The sequence below is a fragment of the Protopterus annectens genome, chromosome 4.part0 (assembly GCF_019279795.1).
Source record: "Protopterus annectens isolate FY-2018-M chromosome 4.part0, PAN1.0, whole genome shotgun sequence".
In the NCBI taxonomy this organism is placed as follows: domain Eukaryota; kingdom Metazoa; phylum Chordata; order Ceratodontiformes; family Protopteridae; genus Protopterus; species Protopterus annectens.
This window is the reverse complement of record NC_056733.1, coordinates 1,813,479,808-1,813,490,104: the sequence shown is the minus strand read 5'-3', so window position 1 is coordinate 1,813,490,104 and position 10,297 is coordinate 1,813,479,808. Positions and strand designations below refer to the sequence as shown.

General features: G+C 39.9%; 1 protein-coding gene across 10 annotated transcripts in view; it reads right to left on the bottom strand.

The window, feature by feature from the left end:
- Positions 1-293: 293 nt before the first annotated feature.
- The window catches only part of BRD8 (bromodomain containing 8), a 1,923,539-nt gene continuing 1,913,535 nt past the window's right edge, over positions 294-10,297 (bottom strand). For all 10 annotated transcript variants that reach the window (XM_044069501.1, XM_044069500.1, XM_044069496.1 and 7 more), the window contains one exon: positions 294-1,079. In XM_044069501.1, the coding sequence (XP_043925436.1) occupies positions 1,020-1,079 (60 nt within the window). In that variant the 3' untranslated portion in view covers positions 294-1,019. The remainder of the gene's footprint in view (positions 1,080-10,297) is intronic.

Genomic DNA, 10,297 nt, shown 5'->3' with positions numbered 1-10,297 from the left:
CACAGTGCCACATATACTAATTGCAGTTCAGTGAAATGAGTTTTCAGTAATTTGAGCTTTCAGCGAAGTGTCAGGGAGAAACAAAGTAGAGACATATATATATATATACATATATATATATATATATATATATATATATATATATATATACATATATATATATATGTATATATATATATATATATATATATATATATAGTCCAACCAGTCTGACCAATTATAAAATTATTTCTATATTGATGGAACTGAAAATTACAAAAAACAAAAGCTATTAACAATAAAATAAATCAATGTTAGACTTTCAGATAATTTTATTGTACTTTTCATGTTCATCATTACAAGATAGATAAATTGTACACTACACATTGACTACAACACTGTTCCCAGCTAGCCAGGGTAGAAACTGTATGACCCGTGCAGGTGAAGGCACACAACAAACACTGGTTCTGAATCTGATACCATAAGTGCATTTGGTATGGTCCTCCGACACTATCACTAGCTGTCTGTCTGTCTCTCTCTCTCTCTCTCTCTCTGAACATGTGCAAGACTCCAGCCATGGCAGTAAATGATTACAGGATCTACTTATAATGCTGCCAGTAATTCAGCTGGCCCATTCCATTACTGGAATTTCTTGATTTGAAGCTCCTAACTTCCAAAACAGGAAAGTTAACCAGCTGCTTAGTATAGTGAGCTTGTGCTCCGACCTACTTTCTGACTCACTGAATGGAGGAGCCCATTCATAGTGCTTTTTTGGGAAAGAATGACAAAGTGCTAACACAACTTTTTTTGATTTCAGCACATTCATTTGCAGGAAGGGTTACTTCTAAAAAGTGCACTATGTACTTAAAACAGCAAGAGTCCTTTACTCCACACTGAGACAGAATGCTGCATCTCTCCAATGTAAACAAAAGAGCCATGGCATATAGGAAACCCATACTCTTTGTGGTCACATCAAATTCGTTCACTGACCACCCTTGAATGTTACACTGTTGACTCTGCTATTTAGGGCTAATCCAGAGTTACTTCTTCATTTTCATGTCAGCTTCAATGGCACAACGACGTCCCCTAGTACCACCATCCTAAGTAAATAGAGAAAAAATAGTCAGATATAGGAATCATTATCAGTCTTTACCTTTTCAGGAGTATCAAACTGTAAAAATGGATTTTTTAAACTTTGAGTAACACACAGTACTTGCACAGCTTGTAAGTACAGTGAACTCTGTCAAAATGCAACAGTGTGTCATGGGCTAATGCAAACAACAATTGTACATGTGTTGCAGCTCACCAAACCTAGGACAAAATTAGTATCTATTAACTCATTAAGGGAGAGAAAGACAAACAACAACAACTCATTAAGGGAGAGCTCTGCCACAGGAAGTCCATCTGCATACAGCCAAGCACTCCCTGAGGCAGTAAACAGACTGTCACGTTATCATAGTCTCTTCTGCAAGCACAAGCCATTTCAACTTCATGGTTCAAATGCAGCAGTGAATACAAAATATAAAAGGTAACGTAAGTTTGCTTAAGTTAACTATAGTTTGCATAATAAATTTTAGAGAAAATTGACTTGCTATACAAGTACAGTAACTACCACCTTAGTTTTCCTTCCTTTTAGGTTTATAGAATTCATGAACTACAACAGTAGAAACTCAATTCCACAAAGCCAAGCTCCAAAGACACCACAACATGAACAGGTTCCCCCCCAAAAATGTTTATTTAGTGCTTTCATCAGGTTGTATCCTATGACTTCTTCAGAATAAGTAAAAAAACAGTGCTACACATATTTAAAACCATAACTACAAACACATGATATAAAAACCTCCAATACCTAAACACTTTTAATTACAACAGTAAATTACTAAATTAATCCATTAACCCCCACAAGAACAACCCCTCAAACACAGTATGAACACAACCTTAAGTAACTAGCAATGCTGGAGATGTCATGAAATGCAGTTTATATTTAAGTTTCTTGGATGACCTGTTTTTTGTTTGGATAGGGGGCGAACCCAGTTTATTTGAGTTTTTGGCTTACATTAATGAAACTACATTTCTTAAATTTACCCACTCCTATAGTTATGACAACATTAACTATTTGGATGTTGAAATTCGTAAGGATTTTGAGAATAAGCAGTATGTTAGCACCATATATAGGAAGCCCACGTATAGAAACAGCCTTTTACATTTTCTTAGCTGCCATCCTGACCATGTAAAAAGAGGTATAGTGAAGGGGCAGTTTGCGAGGATTGCACGTATGGTTACTAGGGACACTGACTTTTTAACTCAATGCAATGTGCCAAGTAAAATGCTCATTTCTAGAGAATACCCCAACAGTTTGATAGAAAAAAATCAGAAATGAGATAGTTTGTAAAAGGGATAATGGGGTGTTTGCACCATTACTAAATGTAAAAGACAGGGCAAGTTTAACTAACACAGATAATTGTGTTCCTGTTATTAAGAGGGACTATCATTGTTCCTTTATTACTAGGTTCTCTGTGGATCACCGGTTTATAAAATGATATCTTGAACAAAAACTGGCAAGTTTTTTTAACACAAGATGGGCTATTTGAAAAACTAGGTCATAAGCCATATATTGTATATAAGAAGGGATCCATGATTAAGAATATGCTGGAATGGTGCAAGCAGAGTGCATCTAGACCCAGGGGAGTGGGTACTAAAAAATGTGGTTTCTGCACACAATGCAACTATATATTGGTAGCACAAAACATCAAAATTAATCATTATATTATTGTACCAAATGAGTTATATAACTGTAACTCTGTTGGGGTGACTTATGCTGCAGTTTGTTCCCAACGTGAAGGATATTATATAGAGAAAACTATAAGGAAATTCAAAGAACGAATTTATCAGCATGTAAGGAACATGAGTAACAAAAACACTAGAAACACTCTTTTTAGGCATTTAGAAGCTTGTCCAGGACACACTTTTAAGTTCTTTGTCATTGAAGGAGTTAAAAAGGACCAACGTGGGGGTCCATGGGCTTATACTCTGGAGTTTACAGAATTATTATGGCAGATAAAACAATATCTACTCTCCACCAGAGCTGAATGACAACTTCAGCATTGCTAGTTACTTAAGGTTGCATTCATAATGTGTTTGAGTGGTTGTTATTGTTGGGGTTAATGGAGTAATTTAGTAATTGACTGTTTTAATTAAAAGTGTTTAGGTATTGGAGGTTTTTATATTGTGATTGTAGTTGTGGTTTTAAATATGTTTAGTACTGTTTTGTTACTTATTCTGAAGAAGTCATAGGATACAACCTGAAGAAAGTGCTAAATAAACAGTTTTTTAGGGAACCTGTTCATGTTGTGGTGTCTTTGGAGCTTGGCTTTATAGAATTCATATTAAAAAAAATCTAAATTTTACATTTTTATGTTTGAATCACCAACATGCTGTGAGCCTTCCCCCAACTTCTCCACAACAGTGTTCTAGAGATGAGAATAGTCCTCCTAGTGCTGCAGGCATTCCTGGATGTTTTCTGGGGATGATTGTTATACAGACGGACATGTCGACAGTCTGGTACACAAACAGGAGGAACCTGCTCCTATCCTTTGTGTCAAGGAACAACGAGAGTGTGGCAGTAGGTGATATCTTCCAGTCACTTTCTAATAGCAATGTGTATTCCAGGAACGTTCAGTGTATTAGCGGACAGTCTGAGCAGATGCTTTCTACTGCCTAAAGAGTGACTCTCTCAATCCATCAGTGGCAAAGCTGATATATCATCAAAGGGATCAGCCATGCTGTGATCTTTTCACCTCTACCTACAATTCCAAACGCATCAGGCTTTTTGCTCTAATTCCCTCAGAAGGGGAGCCCCTGAGAAAAGCACTGATCCACAACTACCCCCTCCCCCATTCTCCTGTATGCATATCCACCATAACACCCCCCTTCCTGAAGTTACAGAAAGAGTATCAACAGAACAGCAAAGTAATCCTCCTCACCTCTTTTTGGCCTCAACAAGTGTGGTTTCTTTCCTTTGGCCTCACTTAAGAGACCAGTTGGCATAATGATAAAGGTCTTTGCCTCCCATGTACAAGGTAGAGGTTCAAGGCTGACCTCTGGCTAATGCCTGCTTGCAGTTTGCATGTTCCTCCCACCTACGAAAAACATGCTGAGTGTTTCCATCTCAAATTCATCAATGAATGGAACTGTGAGCAGCAGCACAGACTTTACATGGTGCCCTATAGGGGGAACAGTTGTTCAGACCAACTGGTTTGGGAATCTACTGTAGTGCACAGTAGCCTCAAGATAGGAGAACATGGATCAAAGACTGCTTTCCACTCGATGTGTAAAATATAGCTCTATGTGATTCGGTCATGTTGACTAATGCCAGCAAATGGGCATAGGTATTTTAGCTGAAGTTGGAGCCTGAGTCTTCACCAGTGGCAACAATGTAGGATGTTCAGTGGGAGGATGACAGGTACACACACAGGCATAGGTATTTTAGCTGAAGATGGGGCTTGGCATGATGGTGTGACAACCCACCACTGCCAACCAGTGATCAAGGAGCCTCAGTCTTCACCAGTGGCACCAGTGGAGGATGTTCAGTGAGAGGATGACAGGTACACACACAGTATTTCCAGATGCATCTCTCTTCATCAAATGCAATTTCCATTAAGAGCACTTAGAGAGCACAGTCAGTCCAGGGCTGATTTCTCCCTCTTTCTCCAGATCTCCAATAAAACTCCCCACTGGGACAGCTATAGAGTTGAGATCTCAGCTGAGTGACCAAGCCAAGACCCCCAGCACCATCTCTGTCCAACCAGTGCTTCGTGTCCCTGCCCAAGTAGCTCTCACACACACACACACACACACACACACACACACACACACACACACACACACACACACACACACACACACAAAACCACCTGGGAAAGGCTGGCACAGGTTCACTACCTATGCCCCATTCTGCCCAGACTATAAGGTAGTTATTACTGCAACCAGTCACTCCTTATCAGCTACTTTGAGGCCTTTAACAAAGGGTGTCCAATCTTACTGTGCAATATTAACATCAACACAAATGGTAGTTTGACCAAGAGCAAGGCTGTTAAGAGTGGCCCACACAGTCTCACCAAATAAACATGCAAGTACTCTCAAACTTTAAATATCTCTACACAGATCAGCCACAATGAAAGATTTAAATATATTTAATAATAAATAATAAAAGAACACAACAATACTAAATATATTCACAGTAAATTAAGAGTTCAAAACCACAGGAAATATTTAAAACAACATTGCAGGACAGTCTGAAATAAATAAAGACAAATATCTAAACTAAGCTTCACTATATTCCTGACTGAATCTGGGAGAATTATACTATAATCTAAGCACTTACTAATAGAGCAAAGCAGATATGGTGAATGAATCCTCTAGCTGTTGTCAGGTCCAATACAGAATGTAGAATGCTCTGTCTCACTAAGAGACTTCTCAAAATAATATCTAAAATATTACTGCTGGGATAGCTTGCAGAATGACATTACATCTTGTTGTCTGATCCTAGTTCCCAGGCAAAACAATCATTGATGAAGCTGGCAGTATTTAGCATCCACCTGTAAAAATATACAGACAAGGGCTTCTCTTCAGATCTCTGGTAGATGCTGGAAGTCATAAAACAATTGCATTCCTTCATGCTTTCAAAACTAGTAATTAGTTCACCCTAAAGACAAGACATAAAGTTTCATAGTACAGACATTGTGTCTCTTGCTGCATTGAAAACTGAAATATACCATCTTTTATGGTTTAGCCATAAAGTCATTTAATTTCAGTTATTTTTCTGAAGTCTGATGAACTGAAGTTAACCTCCTATATTCCAGTTTCCACTGCTAAAATATATACATTTAAACAGTTACAATAGAGCATGTGCACTTCTGTTCTCTTCCAGTAGGGCACACTGTGGATGGGATCCATTTTAAACACAAGCATTTTACAACTACCTTTTCAACACACACACGTCTGTACAAGCATTTTGATATACACATGACATACAGTTCTAATACATTTGTAATACAAGCATCTTATATAAATCATTTTGATATTCACCAATGACATATAATTATTTACTAAATTCCAGCTAGCTAGGCTGGTAGTATCTCCTTTCGTCACACATCATTAAAGTGCTTACCTTAAAGACACAAGATGCAGGGTATGATTCTCACATGAGATAACTGGTTAGACTTAAAATGTCTGACAAAGGCAGTTTTCTAGTATTAATCTATGACCTTAGGGTTGAGGCTTTCCTCTTGACAGACTGCAGGCCCTGTCACTGTACTCTGTATCTTACAGGCTGCTGATAGGTGACTTGTGCCTGGCCTACAGAGCAGTCTCAGATGCTGCCATAATGGAAATGCTGCATATCCGCAAGTCGAATGAGGCAAGATTCGCTCACACTAGGGATCTTAACCTAGCCTGCGACATTAACAGGACATGCTAGAGAGACAGATATGTCTCCCAAAGATTGACACTGCTCTGGAACAAACACCCAGTTCACGTAAAACAGAGCTCCTCAATGACCCTATTTAAGAGCAACTTACATAACTGAATGGGAGACTGTAAATTTACCCTGGGGATATCACTATGTCCCTCTTGGATAAGGGCAGTTAGTGCTGATCATAGACGCGTGCTGCAAATATAGACCATACAATGTGGTCAATAAAGGAACAAGGGTATAAAATGGCTAGGCTTATAAAGGCCCTAGGGCCAATAGCCTAGTAACATCCTATGAACCTCTATATCAATTTATGTGAAGTATAATGTTTATTATATTAATATAGTTTGATTATTTTTATATTAATACAAATTTGCCTATGTCACAAGTGATAATTCAGTAAAGGTGTTTGAAAAAAAGAGAGAGTACATCTTCACATGTAAAGTGACAATAAATAAATAACTTAATCAATCTTCACATAGCAATTCATCATTGTCAGCAACCTTTCTCAAATTAGACTGTGACAGTGTCCTGACTATAGACCAAAATTACAGCTGTGTTACAACTTGACATAATTGCAGATAATCCAAGTATGCTCACAGATGCAGTAGCCTTCATACTTAGGACTTTCTGTTTTGAGACAGCCTAATATCTGACCTGAATTCAGCAGCTCAGCACCTTTCCTCCTTTAGCCTGGGTGGACACCCCAATACCTGAATGTCAGTACATTCTGTGGGAAAAAAAGGAATCGGTGTCATGTCCTCTCTGGTTCTTTCTTGCCATGTCAGCCTCCAGAAGCTTGTGGATGATTCAAAGAACTAACTGCTCAGGTGGACATAAGAAGGATGGCAGTCCAAGAAGAAAATTCCTCAAAGCTTTCTCCCCAAACTCTAAGTTAACATGAGGAGGGAGACAGGGTACCTTGCAGGGGAAAACAGAGAGACAGAATAAGGAGTATACCCACCCCGGCCCCCCGTATACTTACAAGACAGGAAGAAAATGGATGGACAGATATCCACAATTACATTGTTTTGTTTATTTACTTATTTATCCTTTGCTGAACAGGTTAGTCCAACTAGGCTAGTCGTCTGTCTTCAGGGGAGACCACAGGTGGTATTTATAATACTAGGGGAAATACAGCCATGGCATCATGGAACTTCCCTTACTCTTTTTGATAGGTGCCGTGGGATCTTTACATCCACTTGAGCTTCAACCAACTCAAGCAGATCTTGAGATGTGAAGTTCCTAACACATCTGCAATATGTTTATCAAAGTCTTCACTGCAACAGTTTTCTTCTCATTTTTCTGGAGAAAGTGACATCCACTATAAAAATTGTTTTCCAGTTCAGGAATTTGATGGATGAGAAGCTGCTGGCTTGGGGTGGGGGGACATACATTTTTCAAAGACATAGCTAAGGTCCCATTGTGGAGGAATGTCCTTCTTGCAGCCTCAAGTGTTGGACCCCCATTTCCTTTTAAGAACAGTTTTATTGGCAACAAGGAACACAAAGGGATCCTAAGTCAGGCAGTCTGAGCCATGTACCTTCACAGAAACACAGGTCAACTATTATTTGCAAATGTTAGACTGACATCTAAGGATCGTAGATACCAAAATCTGTGCTGGATCATGACCCTTCCTTTAATACCACAGAGAGAGAGATAGCATAGTTTCCATTTAACTAGGTAATATTCCCTTGCACTTGGTTTTCTAGCCTCAATCAAGATAATGAGCAGATCCTCAGAGAAAGAATAGTTGTGTAAAATCTTACCATAACCACAGATATCCTTCTCTTCCATGTTGCAGTATTCTAAACATGAGGGATCCTCCACCTGAGGCAACCTGAACATCCAGCCCATCTATAAAAGCTTAGCCTGGCTGTTGTATGGTGTGTGGGGTGTCAGACATAGGTGCCATAAATGTGATGTCCTCAGAAATGAATGCCCCAGTCAGACAAGAGTATAAGGATAGCTGATAAGGATGTCATCCAGAGAGGGAAAAAAGGAACAGAACCAAGATGTCCTAAGTGGGGGTAGGAGGGAAGGATAGGAATACTGCAACATGGAAGAGAAGGACATCTATGGTTATGGTAAGATTTTACACAACTATTCTATGTCCTATTATTCTCATGTTGCAGTATTCTAAACATGAGCAAGAATACCAAAGCTCAGCATGTGATATGTGAGGAGGAGATAAAGGAACTGTCTACGAATCCATGCAGGATGGCTTCAGCAAAACCTGCCCTAGAGATGTTGTCCAGTTTGTAATGTTTAGTAAATGTGTGGACTGAAGTCCAAGTGGCTACCTCCAGAATGGAGGCTGTATCTAGTCCTTTGAAAAAGGTCCCTGAGGAGGCCACAGCCCTGGTGGAGTGAGCCCTCATGGTATAAGGCAACTGTTTGCCATGGAAGGAGTAAAAGAAAGATATGGTGCTTGAAATCCAAGAAGGAATTGTTTGCTTGGAGACAGCTTTTCCCAGAGCCCTGGGATGAAAGGATAACAACAGCTGGTTTGACTTTCTGATGTGCTTGGTCTTGTCTAGGTAGAATCTTAGTTGTCTGTGCACATACAAGGAATGGAGCTCTCTCTCACTGTCATTTGAGGAGAAGGAAAGAAAGTGGGTAAATAGATAAATTGATTAAGTGACAGTTCATTGACCACTTTAGGCATGAAGGAGGAGTTGGTGCGAAGAGACACCCTATCTTTATGAAATATTACGCAGGGTGGATTGGCCATGAAGGAAGGCCCTCATCAGATCTGTCCTTATTCTGCAGCCCAGGAAAATCTGATCTTGGATAGGAGTAAGGGAGGATTTGAGGTGGTTGATTGTGAAACCTAGCCCTTCCAGGAGAGAAATGGTGAATTGAATGTGTTTTAATTGGGTGTTTGGTTGATCTGCCAGAATGAGGAGGTTGTCCAAGTATGGGAAGATTTCAATGCCCTTTGTACTGCAAAAGGCCACTACAGGGGCTAGGCATTTTGTAAATACCCTTGGTGCTGTGGACAAGACAAAGGGCAAGGCAGTAAATGGATATTGTAATGACTGTGCAGCAAAATGCAGGAATTTTTGATAGGATGGCTGTATAGGAATGTGAAGATATGCATCCTTCTGGTCTAGAGTGGTCAGGAATGATCTGGGAGTCAACAGTGGAAGAAGGGCTTGGTGTGAGAGCATGCGGAAGGTGCGTACATGCAAAAAAGGGTTTAAAAAGGACAGGTCTAGGAAGGGTCTCCATGGGCCATCCTTTCTTGGGACAAGGAAGATTCTGGAGTAGAAGCCTTGGCCTTCCTGTCTTGGAGGCACCCTTTGTATTGTGCCCTGTTGCAAGAGACCTCATATGACTTGTGGAAGGAGATGTGTTTCATCCTTTGGAGGTTGTGGGATGCCTTTTTGGACAGGGATTTCCCACCAGGTCATAAAGTAGCCCTTTTCCAGAACTGACAGGACCCAGTTGTTTGAAGTAATCTGTTGCCACAGGGAAAGACAGTGAGAGAGGCAGGCAGAAAGGGGTAGGTGATTTGGAGGGGGTCTGGTAGTCATGCTGAGGTTGGCCTGTCAGGAAAGGGCTGTTTGTGAAAGGGCTGGGAAAAGGTTGGTCTGGTTGAGAATGATTTCCTGGCACCTTTCCTAGATTTGGAAGTAAGTGGTGTGGACACTTTCCTGACAAAACTTGGCTTGGAGGGATAGTTTCTGTGAAACTTCGGTACTGGTGAGACAAATAGATGCTTAAGATCCTGCAACTCCTTTTCCTTTTCTGTTCTTTTCCTGCAGATTTTTGAACAATTCTGCTGACTGTTTACCAAACATAAAGTTATTATCAAGAAGAACATCCATAATGTTGTTTTTA